Source organism: Pezoporus occidentalis, unplaced genomic scaffold (genome assembly GCF_034315485.1).
Source record: "Pezoporus occidentalis ecotype Australia unplaced genomic scaffold, CSIRO_AGI_Poc_V1 ctg9, whole genome shotgun sequence".
Taxonomy (NCBI): domain Eukaryota; kingdom Metazoa; phylum Chordata; class Aves; order Psittaciformes; family Psittacidae; genus Pezoporus; species Pezoporus occidentalis.
In genome coordinates this window covers 8,427,391-8,444,924 of record NW_026916262.1, presented here as the reverse complement: position 1 = coordinate 8,444,924, position 17,534 = coordinate 8,427,391, and the positions used below count along the sequence as shown (strand labels likewise).

General features: G+C 38.3%; 1 protein-coding gene across 8 annotated transcripts in view; it reads left to right on the top strand.

Moving 5' to 3' along the window:
- DBF4 (DBF4-CDC7 kinase regulatory subunit) overlaps window positions 1–17,534 on the top strand; it is a 23,888-nt gene extending 6,354 nt beyond the window's left edge. For 4 of the 8 annotated variants that reach the window (XM_062605111.1, XM_062605109.1, XM_062605112.1 and 1 more), the window contains 9 exons: window positions 291–360; window positions 508–584; window positions 1,953–1,983; window positions 2,257–2,302; window positions 4,041–4,172; window positions 4,368–4,478; window positions 9,429–9,543; window positions 9,877–9,998; window positions 11,177–12,413. In XM_062605111.1, the coding sequence (XP_062461095.1) occupies window positions 291–360; window positions 508–584; window positions 1,953–1,983; window positions 2,257–2,302; window positions 4,041–4,172; window positions 4,368–4,478; window positions 9,429–9,543; window positions 9,877–9,998; window positions 11,177–12,242 (1,770 nt within the window). In that variant the 3' untranslated portion in view covers window positions 12,243–12,413. Of the gene's footprint in view, window positions 1–290; window positions 361–507; window positions 585–1,952; window positions 1,984–2,256; window positions 2,303–4,040; window positions 4,173–4,367; window positions 4,479–9,428; window positions 9,544–9,876; window positions 9,999–11,176; window positions 12,414–13,037; window positions 13,381–16,148; window positions 16,373–16,934 lie in introns of those variants that run through there. The other 4 variants (XR_009962053.1, XM_062605114.1, XM_062605110.1 and 1 more) reach the window with 4 other exon arrangements.

The following is a 17,534-nucleotide window of genomic DNA, read 5'->3' as shown; positions in this document are numbered from 1 at the left end:
GAGGTGCTTGTGAAGTTAGAGTAAATATATATATTCACTGTCTTCAAATCTTGCTGAAAAATGTGACAATAGAGAACAATTTTGGCTTCATGAAAGGTTAAATGTAATCTTTTGATGGTGAAGGGCTGTGACACGGAGATGGAAAAGTCAGTTGAGGAGATCAGACAGCCTTTTGGCAAGAAGCAAACCATTGGCACTTAGATCACAGCCTTCGTGTTACACGATTTAATATAATCATAATTATATTATCTACTATATATTGCTTTATTATTATAATTTATTGTTTGCAGGATTTAATCCCTTCTGGTAGTATACTATCCAATGCACTGAGCTGGGGAGTGAAGGTACTTCATATTGATGGTAAATATTTTGTTTGATAAAGCCTACCGTAAACTTGTAACATTCATTTAATTATTTTTTGTTGAATTCAAAATACTAAAAATGATAAATTACTTGAGATATACAAAGATAAACTCAGCTGAGTATAATTGTCCCTCTTTTTCCCAGATGTTAAGAATTACATTGAACAAAAGAAAAAGGAGCTCTACCTAATCAAAAGATCAGGCAGTTCTTCAAAAGATGTGGTAAGTGATTCTTTGCCATTTGTGAAAATGCCATTTGTTTCACTGAGAATGCAGGTGTCCTAAATACTACCTACTGTGAAGCTTGCAGATTCTATTTTGATGAAGTTTTGCTCATGTTCAGTTTTTCAGACTGGTATGTTTCATGAACTGATTTAAAAAATGTATTTGAAAAACAGAAATTATTAGCTATTAATTTCAACATTATTCAAAAATAAATATAATAGTAGCACTGATTAAATTGTATATGGATCTTTGCTCTTGCAAAGGATATCTTGGAATCAGAAGTACTGAACTGCCTGAAACGATGTAAATTGTAGTTAAATTGCCTTGTATAATTTTCCTGATGACACAATGGTTGGAAACCTTCCTTTTGATGGGCCATTTTGAAATACCCCATTACCTGAAGAAAGCTGTCTGTAGGGAATCTTTTCAGTCAGTTGCTCAAACCTGCATCTCCCTAGCCTTGTAAAGAATTCACATAAAGTATCTTTGAGCTATTCTGCTAATAACATGCAGTTGACATGTGAAAAATCTCAATTTCTCCAAATTTTAGTGTATTATACAGTGAGACATTGAAGCTGTTTCAGCTGCTTATGTTCTCTGTCTGCAGTATCCCTATAATATAAATTAAAGATGTGAAGTTGTGTAATTATCTAGTCCAGGCAGGGCTCTGCGATAAGTAAATTAAATGGTAATGTATATAGACCATCTTGTGTATGTTATGTTGTTTTGGAATGCAATAGCAGATACTTATTGAGGCTACATCAAATCCTCTGCTATATCATTAGGGTCCTGGTGTTCATGGATAGCAAGGTGGGGTTTTTGCAAGTAATATAAAATAGGTGTTTGTACCTTTACCAGAATCAATTACAGCTAACACCTGGTACTTTTTTTCTGAAAACAAAAGACTCTTAAGTTTAATTCTCATTGACAAGAAAAACCTGTGTAAATCTGTTCAAATGAGAAGAATTGCCTTAATTGAAGAATGTTACCTGGAATTTTAGTTTGTAGTTAATTAGCATTATGTGAATATTATCTGTATTTAAGAATCAACTTTAAACAGTGGCAGGGTATTTTGGGTTTTTTGGTTGGATTTGGTTTTAGGAAAAATAAATTGAAACATCTTAAGGAGAACTTTTTCTAATTTTCTTTTTGTGCTGTAGAAATATTTATTTGGGAAACATGTCACCATATTTCTGAAGTAGTAATGAGTTTTAGTTTCCTGCAAATCATACGCATGACTGTGTATGAAGTCATGATTAGCACAGGGAGAGCCTCATAACTTAAAAGTAGCTACAGCTAATTTTTTAAGTAAAATGCAGAATAATATTAATGGGGATTTTATACATTTTCTCTTTTTTCCTATAGGGAAAACAAGTTACTACTCAAAAGTCAAGAAGTAAGTATTAGTATTTGTAGAGGTGTATGTTTTGCTTATTTTCTGAATGTTTAAAAATGGACTACAGTTTATAATCTTGTCAAGCATGCTGCTGTATTCTAGTTTGTTTGTCCAAGAAAAGCATATACAAAAACTTAATGGAAATCGAGAGTTTGTCAAAACAGGTACATACCAAGTTCTAAAATAATGTCTGCTTGTTCATTCATGTACTGGAGTAACTTGCTGAATGAAGAAAAGTATTTCTCTCAATTTTTTTTTTTTCCCCCCCTTGAGCAGGTAGACTGAAAAATCCATTTGTGAAGGTAGAAGATAGAAGTTGGTAAGTGTTCTCTTCATGTGTTAAGTGATGTGGCTCTCAAACTTGAGTAATTGAGAAACATTTAGTATGCCTTCAGGAACTGGCCTTCAGATTTGAATTTCTTCCTAGCTTTAGATGCTAGGCATGCTGTTCTCTTAGAATAAGATACAGCATTTTTGTCTTTACATGCTCTGGGTAGCTATCTGTCTTGAGCCACTGAATGAGATTGAGCAAGTATTAATGTGGTAGGGAATATTTGCAGTAAGTAATGTAAGGGAAAGTTAAGGTATAGCTCCAGACCGTGCGACTGCTTTCTTAGGATTACTTTCTGCCAAGGGCCTTAATGAATGAAAACTGGAAGCTTTGAACCTTGACATCTTTTCTTAGATCCAAATCCTGTTGCCCAAAAGGCCAGTAAAATTTTCTATACTAAATTCCAGCCCTGTATCCCAACTCAATAACATTCTTCTCCTCAGAAGACTGTTCAGATGTAAGGAAAGTGAAGTTGTTAATTAAAATCATCCTATGAAATTAGGTTTAATTTCCTGTTCAATCATTTCTTTTTGAAAGCAAAAAAGACTCCCTATTCTGATTTCAGTACTCCCAGTAGCATGAAACCTGATACTTTCAGCCTTTAAAATTTTCGCATCTTTCTGGTCCTGGAATTGATCAGACCTGGTTCTGTGAGGAAATGTCAGTTTGCCAGAAGTTGAGAGAACAATGGATTATAAAAAAGTATGGTCTGGACAACGTATTTTGCATCTTTATATTCTTAACTAAATTCTACTTTATGCTGACATTTATAAGCTCAAAATCCTTTGAGCTCATTTCTTTGACACTTTCCTGAATTAAAAAGATCCAAGCCTGGTCTTGTGCTGTGAGCTATTCTGATAAAAGGGCATGAAGATAGTGTGGATATTGGACACATATAGTTGAAGAAATTTGTTTATAAATACGTATGCATTTGACTTCTGAACTAAACACAGGAAACACTTTTGGATGTTATGTAATGTAAGCAATGTTTTTTAATATTTAAATGTTTATGCAATGTTAGTAACTGCTCACAAGATGCTTAGCTGTCCCTGTAATGTTTTCCAGACTTGCTCTTTTTTTGCCTGGGCAGCTTATAATAGTAATATGGGAGAAAAAAGTCAGACTGAACTCTGACATCAGCATTTCAGTAAAATGATTCAGTATGTGAATTTATGACACGCCCTATTTTAAACATTCTTAATATATTCAGTGTGCTGGTATGGTTGCTTGTTCTGTTATCTCTCAAGTACAGTGATATACAGGAAAAAAACCTTTCTGGAAAATGAAAAGGTCTGGTTTTATATGTTGAAGGGTGAATTGATTAAAATTTTCAAAAAAGAAGAAACTGGTAGAATTGGGGAAAAAAAATGCATTTGATGTTAGGAACTGCTGTAGCTACTTCTCAGGAACACAGACACACCAGTGTCCAAATTGCGTAATTTTATTGGTTACCCAACTCTCAATAATAAATAGGCATGAAAGCCATACACCAGGGAAAGTGTAAGACAGCTATCGAAACTCCAGGCAAATCTATTTTAAGAAAGTATCATGTTTTTAGGAAGGAAGAAATGACTTATTCTAGGATATTTATCTGCTTAGCATTCTGTGTATGATATATGTAAAAGTGAGACACTTTTCCATGATTTTGCCCCGATTGTATTGTTGTGCTGTAAACTCCTTTTTCCATTTTGAGAGTTTTAATGCACTTTTTTGTTGTTGAATACAGCCTCTACCGGCCATTTTATCTGCAGTTACCCATTTTTCCAGTTCTGAATTACTGTGTTCCAAAACCGTATAGTCCATTTGAGGTGGATAAGAAGCATCCTTCTGGCCAAAAACAAACGCAGTCTAAGCAAAGGTTTGTTGAAAACTTGTGGAGGTGTGGGTAGTGGGGAGGATGGTTTTCTAAAATTGCTGTGCTTCTAATTTTTGCGATATTTAATACTAATAGCCATGTCTCAGCTGATGTATTTGCTGCAGTGTAACTGTTGGTGTCTGTCTATCTTTCTGTACCCTCTTTATCCTGTCTTTAGTCCTTTTTTTGGACATACAGATGCATACATCCAAAAATGCGGCCTTCTATCAGTGTGGGTCAGCATAAGAGACTTTTTTTTTTCCTTTCTGACACTGGTTTCTTCTTTGTCCTCATCTTGGATGCCATCCAGTAAGTATTTTACAGGAAATGTATTTATTAAGACTACTTTTAATATTTGTCAGCATAATACCAAAGTAGGCAGCTAGAAATCTTTAAAATTGTGATATTCAGACATAGTGCAGATCATTGTTGATAAAGTCTAATTTGTACAAGTTAGACTGCAAGTACTGCCTCGGCTCTTCAGAGGAGTTGGTCTTACAGCAAGTGTTTATATGATAAATTTTGGCATTCAGGCTCAGTTAGAGCACTGCAGATACAGTTAGAACTTTGGTAAATTAGAGATGTGTGCATGTCTGCGGGGGTATGATATAATAGGCATCACAGAAACATGGTGGGATGGCTCCTATGATTGGAGTGTTGGAATGGAAGGTTACAGGCTCTTCAGAAATGACAGGCCTGGCAGGCAGGTAGGGGGAATTGCCCTTTATGTCAGGGATAGGCTGGAGAGTATGGAACTCTGTCTGGGGACAGGTGAGCAGTCCACAGAGAGTTTGTGGGTCAGGGTTAAAGGGAATATAGCTATGGGAGACATTACTGTGGGGATGTGTTACAGACCGCCTGATCAAGGAGAAGCTGTGGATGAAGCACTCCATAGACAGATGGGAAAAGCCTCACACTCGCAGGCTCTTGTTCTCATGGGGGACTTCAACCACCCTGACATCTGTTGGAAGGACTGTACGGCCCGGCACAAGCAATCCAGGAGGTTCCTCAGTTGTGTAGAAGACAACTTCCTTCTGCAAGTAATAGAGGAGCCGACAAGGAGAGGTGCCATGCTTGACCTTGTGCTCACCAGCAGGGAAGGGCTGGTTGGAAATGTGACGCTCCAGGGCAGCCTTGGATGCAACAGTCACGAGATGGTCGAATTTGAGATCCTCATGACAGTGAGAAGAGCGTGCAGCAAGCTCACTGCCCTGGACCTCACGAGAGCAGACTTTGGCCTCTTCAGGAACCTGCTTAGTAAGGTTCCACGGGATATAGCCCTAGAGGGCAGGGAGGCCCAAGACTGTTGGTTGATATTCAAGGGTCACCTGCTACAAGCTCAGGAGTGTTGCATCCCAACTAGAAAAAAGTGCAGCAGGAGGGCCAGGAGACCTCCATGGATGGAAAAGGAGCTGCTGAGGAAAATTCAAATGAAAAAAGAGGCTTATAATAAGTGGAAGCAAGGACAGGCAGCCTGGGAAGAATACAGGGATGTTGTCCAGGAAGCTAGGAAGCAGGTTAGGAAAGCTAAGGCCCAGTTAGTATTACACTTACCTAGAGGTATTAAAGATAACAGGAAGGGGTTCTACAGGTATGTAGCAAATAAAAAACAGACTAGGGAGAACACAGCCGCCCTCAGGAAGCTCTCAGGAGAACTGGCTACACAGGATTTGGAGAAGGCTGAGGTTCTGAATGACTTTGCCTCAGTCTTCACTGGCAATTGCTCTGACAAAACCACCCAGGTCTTGGAAGGCAGATGCAGGGACTGTGAGAATGAAGACCTTGCACCCGCTGTTGGAGAGGAACTCGTTTGAGACCATCTTAAAGGTCTGAACGTGCACAAGTCCATGGGTCCTGATGAGATCCTTCCGCGGGTCCTGAAGAAGCTGGTGAATGAAGTTGCGAAGCCGCTGGCCATCATATTTGAGAAATCACGGCAGTCAGGTGAAGTTCCTGATGACTGGAAAAAGGGAAATATAACCCCCATTTTCGAGAAGGGGAAAATGGATGACCCAGGGAATTACAGAGTAGTCAGTCTCACCTCTGTGCCTGGCAAAATCTTGGAGCAGATTCTCCTGGAAGGCATGCTAAGGCACATGAAAATCAACAGGGTGCTTGGTGACAGCCAGCATGGCTTCACTAAGGGGAAATCCTGCCTGACCACTTTGGTGGCCTTCTATGATGGGGCTACAGAACTGATGGACAGGGGTAGAGCAGTTGATGTCATCTACCTGGACCTGTGTAAAGCGTTCGACACTGTCCCACATGACATCCTTGTCTCTAAATTGGAGAGACATCAATGTGATGGATGGACCACTCGGTGGATAAAGAACTGGCTGGATGGCCACACGCAAAGAGTTGTGGTCAATGGCTCAATGTCCAGCTGGACACCACAAACGAGTGGTGTCCCTTAGGGATTGGTGTTGGGACCGGTCTTGTTCAGCATCTTTGTCACTGACATGGGCACTGGGATTGAGTGCGCCCTCAGCAAGTTTGCCGATGACACCAAGCTGTGTGGTTCAGTTGGTAGGCTGGAGGGAAGGAATGCCATCCAGAGGGACCTTGACACGCTTGTGAGGTGGGCTGATGCCAACCTCATGAAGGTTAACCATACCAAGTGCAAGGTCCTACACCTGGGTCTGAGCAATCCCAGGCACAGCTACAGGTTGGGCAGAGAAGAGATTCAGAGCAGCCCTGTGGAGGAGGACTTGGGGGTGTTGGTTGATGAGAAAATGGACATGGGCTGGCTTCAGCGTGTGCTCACAGCCCAGAAAGCCAACTGTATCCTGGGCTGCATCAAAAGGAGCGTGACCAGCAGGTCAAAGGAGGTGATCCTGCCCCTCTCCTGTGCTCTTGTGAGACCTCACCTGGAGTACTGTGTGCAGTTCTGGTGTCCTCAACATAAACAGGACATGGAAGTGTTGGACCAAGTCCAGGGGAGGGCCATGAGGATGATCAGGGGACTGGAGCACCTCCCGTATGAAGGCAGGCTGAGAAAGCTGGGGCTGTTCAGCCTGGAGAAGAGAAGGCTGCATGGAGACCTCATAGCAGCCTTCCAGTATCTATAGGGATGTTGGAGAGGGACTCTTCATTGGAGACTGTAGTGATAGGACAAGGGGTAACAGGTTCAAACTTAAACAGGGGAAGTTTAATGTTAGGTTGTTGAGGCACTGGAATAGGTTGCCCAGGGAGGTTGTGAATCCTCCATCCCTGGTGTTGTTCAAGACCAGGTCAGATGAGGCCTTGGGTGATATGATGTAGTGTAAGGTGTCCCTGCCCACGGCCGGGGGGTTGGAACTAGATGATCTTAAGGTCCTTTCCTGCCCTAATTGTTCTATGGTGTTCTATGATGAAATCAATTTTATGATTTGAATCTACTAAGGAATCTTAATTACCTGGGTTTTGGTGAATCATACTATTGTTTTTAATCTCTTATACCTAGCATATAGGGAGTATTAATGATTCTTTCATTGGTTTCTAAAACTCACATAAGAGACTACAGATACTTAGGTAAAAGGTAGCTTTGCTAAATGTGAAACTTTATGTATCTAGTAACTTCCACTGCTTTTGTCCTTGGGGTCTAAAGGGTTACTTAGGTATGATACTTTTCTTTATAAAATAGCTTCTCCACTCTTGAGTTCTGTTTAGTCTTCACTATTATTATAGTGCTGCAGGTTTTCAGGTGGTGTTGCCATGCTGAATTTTATTTATTTAAATTGCAGTAAATATAGCAGTATGAAAAAGCAAAGCAACTGTAACAGCAGTAACTTTTGCAGTTGTGAGGCAATTTCTGATATTATCTCTTCAGAGGAGGTTAGGAAGGCCTATTCTTTTTAAAGCATTAAAAAATACTATTTGCATTTATATGGAATATGATATATTAAAAAAATCAAGAATTATGTTTCAATGAATGTTCTTATTTAATCTTTTGGGTTGGCACATGCCAAAGAGATTTAGGTGGGAGATTATTTCATCCTCAGCAGGTAAATGTGAGGAATGTCAATTTTGGGAGAGAAAAAGGGGAGTACTCACTTTTTCTATCTGGGAGAAAAAGCTTGTTGAAGCAAAGTTGTCAGTCCCATTTGATTTTTGTATTTGGCAAGACCTGCAGCCATTATTTCAATTTTCAGGTGATAAATTCAGTTGCTTATATTGTGCTCTACTGGTTCTGATTTTTACAGTACTAAGAGGGGAGGTGAAAAGGTTAATGTTAACAACTACACAGTTAGGTGCAGCCTGTCCTGTGGAACCCAACAAATGCTGGGGCAGGCATTACCAGTATAGACTTGAATGGAAATGATCGGTGAAAGCAGTGTACCCTTATTATGCTTGTTTGCTTTTTAAGTGCAGAGATTTTTCAGCGCAGGTGTTTTGATGTAAAGACCTGAGCTTACATCTATGCAGATACTTGGTAAAGTCTGTCAGAATCATTTTTGGCTAGACAGAGAGATGGCACTATTTCTCTAACGTAAAAGGGAAATAGAGATTGACGGTTTTGCTTTACCACCAGCACATCATCCTTAGGCAGTTTAATGGTGAATTGAAGCAAAAAACTGAAGCTAGTTCTCTCCAGATGAGGACTCTGAAAATCGTGGAGCAGCTATTGAAATCTCTTCTGTGTTTTAATCTCCAGGAAAAACTTGAGGTTCATTTCTTCCTTTTTCCACTTAGCCTGTACCTAGAAAAACAGGACAAAATGGCATTTGGTCAGCGTATTCAAAACCTATGTATAAACCAACAAATGTGACTGTTTTTTACTTTTGCCAAAGAATGAGAGGTCATCTGTTAGACCAAGTGGTTTTGCTGTGTGTTTTCTTGGCATCAGAAAAACTGACAGTGGTTGAGATGTTAGAAGACTTTTTTCCCCCTAGTTTCTGTTTTATCAACCCTCCTTTTATCAGCTATGCACAGAGACTTCAGCATGTCCTGTGTCTTGTCAAGGGGTGTTTTTTTGTTCAGCAATTTTGCAGTGTTTATTCTGAGTCAGTAGTATATCTGTACTAACCTGGATGTTTTATGCTTACATACAGTTCCACTGGGTCTGCCAGTCATTTTTGCAGTAATTTCTTCTTTTTTAATTAATGCACAATTTCTTTTTTTTTTTTTCCCTAGGCTTTGACTAACAATTTAAATGGTTTGAGCAGAAATATTTTTTTTTATTATTATTTAAGTGATTAAGAACAACCATGCTGGGAGAGGCAAGTATAGAGCTCAGCTCCATATTTGAGACTTATGTTAATATAACTTTTCTGTTAACAGAACCAAAATAAATAGTGACAAGGACTGTGGAACTCCTGTTCAGCTCCCTCAGAAGGACAAAAAAAGGAGAGGATATTGTGAATGCTGTGGGAAGAAATATGAAGATCTGCAAACAGTATGTGAAATGTCAAGTATATGCTTGGATAGTGTCATCTCTCAAGTGGGATATCAGCAGTGTTTTCTACTTGCTAATTTAATATATTTTTTTTATCTTAAGAGATTTTCTGACTGTATCTGCTAAAAAGCAGCAGGTGGGTATTGTTTTTCCCCATGTAGGTTTAAAGTCTTGATAGCTGCTTCTATATATGGTAACTGAAGGCACTAGTAGCTCGTGTCTCAGAGACACTGGTAATAAATGATATTTACTTACTGCTCGATATCATACTGCTGACTTGTATATTCATAACAGTAGTAGTAGTTTAGTTTCATGTTTTTCCTTTAATTCCAGCACCTTGAAAGTGAACAGCACCGGAATTTTGCACAAAGCACACAGTATCAAGTTGTTGATGATATAATCTCAAAATTTGTTTACAAGTTTGTAGAATACAAAGATGATGAAAAAATAAAAAGGTAAGTTACATTTTCTAAACTCTCTGAGGTGAGACATTGAGAATAAACATACTTAGTTCTGAAATCTAGATCTGGTACAGAATAAATTCATGTTTTCAGTCTGAAATAAGTTGCTGAAATTTACAATGCAGTTGTACCTGGCAAATAGTTACGTAAAGCAGAAATTAGAGAGGAAAATAAAAATAGTGCAGATGATATCATAAGAAAATTAGACTGAAAAGATTTGCCAGAAGTTGTCCTACCTATCCTTCAGCTTTAGAGAAGCAAGATCCTGTACTAGAACATTGCTGACAGAAGGACAGCAATATCTGAACATACTGCTCTAAAACCTTTGTCATTCTTAGTAGCCTAAGAACAGCGAATGATACCCTCCTCATTCAGTCTGCTCTCCTTACCAGTGGAAAACTTTTCCTGATCTAGATCTTGCTGTCTATACTTTGTCTCTTAGCTTCTGACCTGCCTGTGCTGGACAAATAAAGCAGATTTTCCTTTCCTCTTTGTAACTCAGAAGCTTAAGTGGGCTAAACAGACTTGTTTCACATCTCGGACTGTAGGCAGCAGTGTCTTAGTTCCAAGTAACTGTACCTCAATTCAGGATTGGTCTGGTTCGTTGCAAATAAGTTGAGAGATTAGGAATAACTTTTTTGCTTTTTAAAATGAAAAAGTATTGAAAGAATATGGATATTTTTAGTGAAATCAAATGAAATGTGAATAGAGTCGAACAGCTGATAGCCTGATGAAGGCAAGCCTTTATTCCTTTTATAACCTGAAAATAATCAGGTTAGGTTTGAAATGCTGTGCCAAGAAAGTAATGTATAATTACGCTAACTTTTGTGTGTATATATCATAGGATATTTGTATTTATAGAGATTGCATTATATACATTAATGTCTTCTGTTCTTGACACCACTATAAATTGAGATGTACTGAAATACTAGGCTTCTTACTTCATGTATTTTTAAAACAATTTAATGAGCTGTAGAAATCAATAGGAAAAATAAGACACACTGTTCTTACAGAAATAGTGTGTTGCTTGTCTAAATAGATCTTACCTTTTAAAAGTAAAACAAAAAGTTGCTTTGCCACTTCTGTTGCTTTTCTAGAATCAGTTGCCTATGGAGTTGTTTCCCATGTTTTTTCCAGGTGTGTGTTAATAATTCTAAACAATTTCATTGTAGGACAAAATGTAGTACAGGCTGTTTTTCTCCTATTATTGGGAAGATAACTAGACCAGATGAGCTGAAAGAACGACTGAAAAAGCAACGCATTTCCTTGAAAAGCTACTCGTGGAAGGATACGACAATGCGGGCACTCAAACCAGATCGCCAGCCTGTGGAAGTACTACCAAATTCTGTGCCAATACCTACCCCTCTTTCTGGGTCTGTTTGTTCAGTTCTTTATTGTCACCTGGCACAACCTTCAGAACTGCAAATTAAGTTCAGAAATAATGATGAAAATACTAAGACTGATTGCTCCTGTGCTGCAAACTTAAGACAGACTGTTGTATCATCATATTTCATACAACCACCCCCTTGGAAAGATGACAAGGCATATACAGAGACCTTGTCTCGAGCTTATGAGTCATCCAATAAGGAAATACTGCAACTAGAAGTAAATGAAAAGAATTTACAGTGTTTTCAGGAGGGCATGTGTACTTTATGTTCTCATGCTGAAGTTACAGAATTTAGTGAAAAGGACAAAAACCCATTGCAGCCAAAAAGAAAATTAAATAATGCAGTAGTTTTACCAGCAAAGTGTTTGAAAAAAACAGATGCCAATCCTACGTTTGTCAAGAAACATCGTGATTTCTGTGATAATCATCAACAGATGCAGCACAATGTAGTTCTGGAGGCTGAGGTATCTGATACTGCTGTAAACAAAGAACTTAATGAATTGGCTGCCAGCACTACACCCAGTTCACCATCTGGAAAACTGCACAGAAAAGTGAAGCTTTACTTTGGAAGAAATAAAAAAGAAACCCAGAAACAAAACCTGGAGTTATGCTTAAAGTATACAAATGGACTGTCTGTTCCTGAACAGAAGAGAAGCTCTTGCAGCTCCCCAGTGCAGGCCCTGCTGGAGTTATTTCAGACAAGTGAAAGAAACTCAGAATTTGGAGGTTTTTCAGGTTACACAGAGAGCAAAGGTACAACTAGCATGAAAGATATATGGGAAGGGCAGAATACAAACGTTGTATGGTCATTATTTTCCTCTTCATCCTCATCCCCGTTTGTTGGATTTTAATGCTGCTTTATTTAATATAATAATTTTAAATAAACTTGCAAATTGAAGATTTTATTCATGGAGACGTTAATTGCTGTATTATATGTACAGATGGTTTGGTTTTCAAGTTTTTAAATGCAAAATCTTTTGTATATGTAAATGTGAAAAATAAAACTAAAGTGGGTTTTTTTAGTTGGTTGGTTTTTGGTTTTTTGTTTTTTCTCTTTAAAAGGTACTGGTTTATCACAGCTAGTAAAAGGCCCTGACTCCAGATTTGGGGTTAAATTAGTTGCAAGGCAAAACCAATAAACATGAGATGAGGTAGGTACATTTGGATAGAATTATTTTGTAAAGTCATTGATTATGGTACATTCTAAATAACCACTTTATAAGTAACTGGAAGTTTCGTTGTAAATAAGGTAGTCCATTACTTGCCAACTACTGTTTTGTGGAAATTTGGTTGCTTCCCTTCCTGCTGCTGCTGCTTTATTAGAGAATGCCAAAAAAAAAAACCAAAACCAAGGTTACTTGCTTTCCTAGTATTTCCTCTGCTGAAATTGTCTCATGAACCTATGTAATCATAAAGATGTAGCATTAGGAAAGTGTGTATTATACTTTTTGGCTATTATGACATAATTTATTTTTAGACTAAAACTTGTTGTATTCAGTATTTCAGCCAGTAGGAAAGCAATAGGTGTGTGCTTTGGTTTTGCTTTTAAAAAACCCCAGCACAATAACAGCAGCAGAAACAATTACCACAAAAAAAAAAGTCAGTTTCTGATTACTTCAAGTTATTTGTTTGATTTTTTCTTTCAGAGTAGCCAGTTGCCTGACTAGCTTACCTGGAGGCAGAGTGAAAGACACAAGTGAGAATTGGAAAGACTTTTTTTAAGACTTCAAACATTTACCAGAGGTGATCTCTTATCAGAATTTCTGTATCTGTAAATCAGTGCAGGGCATGAGTATGGAATTACAAGAGGTAATTGTAGTGCTTTATTAATAAATGTTAAGTGCCTTAAGGTCATGTAAGATACCTAACCAGCAGAAATCACTCTAATTTTTCTTCCGAAATTACTTGTTTGTATTTTTATCTCTTGCCCATTTATTATTCTCAAGCTTACTCTGTCAGTGTTCTTATAAAGTGGTTTCAGTCGTTGCATGCTGTAGTCTGTCCTTTGTAGGATAGTGTCTAAGAGGGGGTAGGTAATGTTTCTTGGTGTGCAGGAATGGGTGAGGAAAATAACAATTACTTTCCTTTAAAGAGCATATGAGTTGGGAGCTTAAAGGTGACATTCCTGACTCCACTGTTCATATAATTGCCTGTACATTGGTCTCTCCATCTTAATGGTTACCTCTGGGTTGATTTAGAATTTCTTCTGACCTGGATTCACATAAAAAAATTATATAGACAGCCATTACAGAAATTTGCAAAATTAACCTTTTTTAAAGGGGTTGATCTCAAAGATGTATGTCTATTTATTTATTTATTTTTTTTTTTGGCCTGTAGTTTACCAATATGTAGTGCTTTAGGAATGGAGCTTTTAAGAGCATTAAATCAGTTACTTTGCTCTTCATGTTGAGTGATGCTTTAACGATAGAAGGATTGCTCAAGATGTGATGAATGCAGGCTTTTCAGTCTATTTTAGGAACAAGTGTTTGACCACTTTTATTGAGAATGTTTTTGTTTGGTTGTGGGGTTTTTAATCTTTGGGTTCAGTTCTAAAGTAAAGTCGAAGAAGAATTTGCATTTTCCCCTAACACATATCTGTTGGTAGGTATCTCTTGTGGACACTCCCCCCTCCTCCCATCCCTGAGACACATACTCTTAGTTGGTGTGGTGGAATTCCGACTGGAATGCATATGGTTATTCATATACATGAAGATTATTCCAATAATTGAATGTTAAGGAGAGAAATAGTTGATGGTAGTAAATCTACATATCAGATAACCGATGTGTATATTTTGCATTATAATATGTTAGCTCAACAGGCACTGAAGAGATTTAAACACACTGGAATCTGGCTTTAGAATCTTAAGGGGGGAAAAAGGTTTATCATTAAAATATGAAAACTCATAATGCAGAACAAGATGGGAGAGTCACTGCAACTGCAAAGAAAACACTTTTAGTCGTGATGCAGATTTTGTTTACAGATGACTGACAAGTCACATCAGTGCATGCTGAGTCCCCTTTGCATGGAGTACATTCAGATAGCGTCACAAGCCGTAGTAAGCTTATTAACTATTTCTAAACCAGATCTATTCTGCATTTATTATATTTCAAGCTTGGTTGTTTTTTTTTTTTAAATCCCCACAGTTTTCAAAAAAAGGAAAATGAATTATTATATGAAAAAGTAGTGAAATGTGGAAGGCTAGTTATTGGGACAGTTGTCTGTGTCTCTGACTTTCTCCTAGACAAGAGAATCAGTATTTTCAAAATATGTGGCCAGGATTTCTTGTAATGTCAAACATTTCAGGCAATCACCACCACAGCTGCGTCTGTAGTTACTAGAATAAAGGGTTAGCATTAGAAGTGTGTTTTATTTGTAAGTACATCTTTATGATAATTCCATGTTATATAATTACAGTTTGAACTCTAGGGGCATGAGTTTCTTCTCATGCGCTTCACTTTTTTTATTGTCTTGCTTTCAGTGAATTTGAGAAGCTGGTGTAAGTAATTTTTATATCCTATTCAAAACTAGTTGTTAATATGCTGACTGTTGCTTTCTTTGTGTGGTGGTTAGTGGAACTTGGAGCTGTATTCCTGTACTCTGCAGTGTACTCTTATACACAGCATGGGATTTGAAATTTTAATAAGGCACAAAATCTTGACTGTTAGAAAAAAACCCAAAAGCTTTACCACTTGTGTAGAACAGACATTACTTCATTTTAAGTCTAATTGAAAAAAAAAAAAATCTCCTAGACTTTTATGTTATAAAAGCACTCTTATTTAAGTGATTATGCTGTGGCCCAGTGATCTCCATTGTTTCTTTCATAGGTATGGCAAGTGTGTTTCTGGGGCTGTGAAACATTCTGTCATCTTTAAAATATTAAAATACAAGGTCTGTGCAGGCACACGCACATAACATTACTGAAAGCCATGCAGACACTACTGGTTTGGTACTTTTGGATAATGGTGAGTTGTAACTGATCTTTTCAGACCCATCTTGTTTCATTACCACAGGAGAGAGCAAAATTATTTTCATTAAAAGGCGTCTGGCATGGAAACTAGCTACACAATGCAAAGTTGGAATGGTTGTAACAACATCAAAAGAAATACAGGTGTTGAAATCTGCTTTTAGAAATAAAACATTAGAAGTGCTTTACTTCACTTACACCAAGTTAGGTTTGTTATCATTGCAGTAAGTGCCCAACCACTGCCTATGACTGAGCTCCACGCTATGTGTTTGTCTGGAACAGAAATGCTTCTCTTCAGATGAATTTACGGTGTGGTTGAAAGGATGGAGTTCGCAAGGGCTGGGAATGCGTGTGTGTGTGTGTGCACACGTGCATATGCGTGCACTGACAGATATTCATATGGGTGTATGGTGATAGTGGGGAGAAGTGACTTCAAAACCACACACATGTAACGAAGTTCTGCAATAGTACCTGAGTTTCATGCACTTGGGTAAGCCCTGTGCTCAGCAGCATCATCTTTAAGCAGTAATCTCTTGTGAAATATTTAATCACAGAATATTTGACATACAGCAACAGGTGGATAGGTGACTGAAAGGCTGTTCTTCCCCTTTGGAGATGGGGGAAAGGTAGTTACAACCTGAGGAGTACCAAGCATGTTAACATCTGTTCTGTTCTCCAGGGGCTGCCAGTGTGTGTTGAGGTGATTGAAGACATGTTCCACCTCAAGCTTTCAACAAAAGGCCATGCTTCAGTTGTCTAGTCATGCTACCATTGTTCTGTGTTATATTCTAGCCTGTATGACTGCAAAGCATATGACTTCTTAGATACCTCTGTGGAGGGTTGTGTGACTTCATTCTGCACCCTGAAGAACCTCAGCTCCAAACAACTTTGCTAATGTAACTGGCCATGGTATCTACAAAGCTCTTGTTTCAGTCTTCTAAGTGCAGGAATGACGAGAAAAAAGTGGTAGCTACTCTTAACTTGTGTAGTCACAGTGTGGGGTGTGGACACGGAATGTAAAAGTAAATACTGTTGGTAATACCAACCAGTAATAATCTCACTGCTGATATGTATAGTGATGGTAAGTATGAACTGAGTTCATTAACCAGGTAAACATTTCTGAAAGTGATGTGGATATTTCTGGGTTTTACCATGCATTCTGTAAATGTTTAGCTTTTGATACTTACAGTATATTTGCTTTAGAGAATGCAGAATCCAGATAAATGCTGAGCCATCACAGATAGAGCATCATAAAAAGATTTGGGATGCAGAGCAGATGTTTGTGTGGAATTGTTTCATTTGGTATAAAGCAGCTGCAGATCCAGCTGGCTATCAGAGCTAATCCACTTCTAAAAAAAAAGTATGCATTTTTTAGTTGAGGGGGGATCTGACTTGAAGGATCAGTGTCTCAAATATTCTTTTGAGTATGTAGATAGCCAGGGTTTAAAACCCAAGCTTTTTCTGTGACCTTCAGAACAGTTTTGCACCATGGTGCTCCAGTAGAACAGAGGTTGAGAGCCACGCTGTGGAAGTGAACTGCCAAATGATGGTAGTAACTTATGTGGTTCCAAGCCCTAGGCAGAGCAGGAATTTGGATGTGGATCTTGCATATTTTTGGCACACCACCAGCAGATGTCACGTGGGATTCATGTTTCCCAGTACAAGGCCTGCAAGCAGGATCCTTGAGCCTCAGAACCTTCATAGACCCTGGAAAAGGAGAGTCTTCTGGTCACTGAAAGATTCACAAATCTCGTCCTGTATCCTGCATTCAGGTTGGTTTTGTTGAGTAGCTGTTTAGGTTATTTCTGAGGATATTTTTATCAGCTAACTTGCCTGACATACTTTAGGGGTTACTACAGAAGATCTCACCTGGAAGCTCCTAAGTGAATGCAACCTCTGTATGTTGTAAAATTTGCATGAGATCTCTGAATATTTTTGGCTTTGATGGTGCGGATTTCCAAACCACTTGCCACTGAGCCAAATGCTTGTTATTTGATTAATGAAAACTTGAGCTTTCTTCATGCCAGATTTTCTGAGAAACTACCAATACCAAACCACACTTGTAGGTACCCAGTCCAATCTCCTAAATTCCAAGAGTGGTGAGCAGCAGTCACAAGAAGTGCAAAAAGGATCCTGTGCAATGACTAGATGCAGGATGGAACCCCCAACAAAACAAAA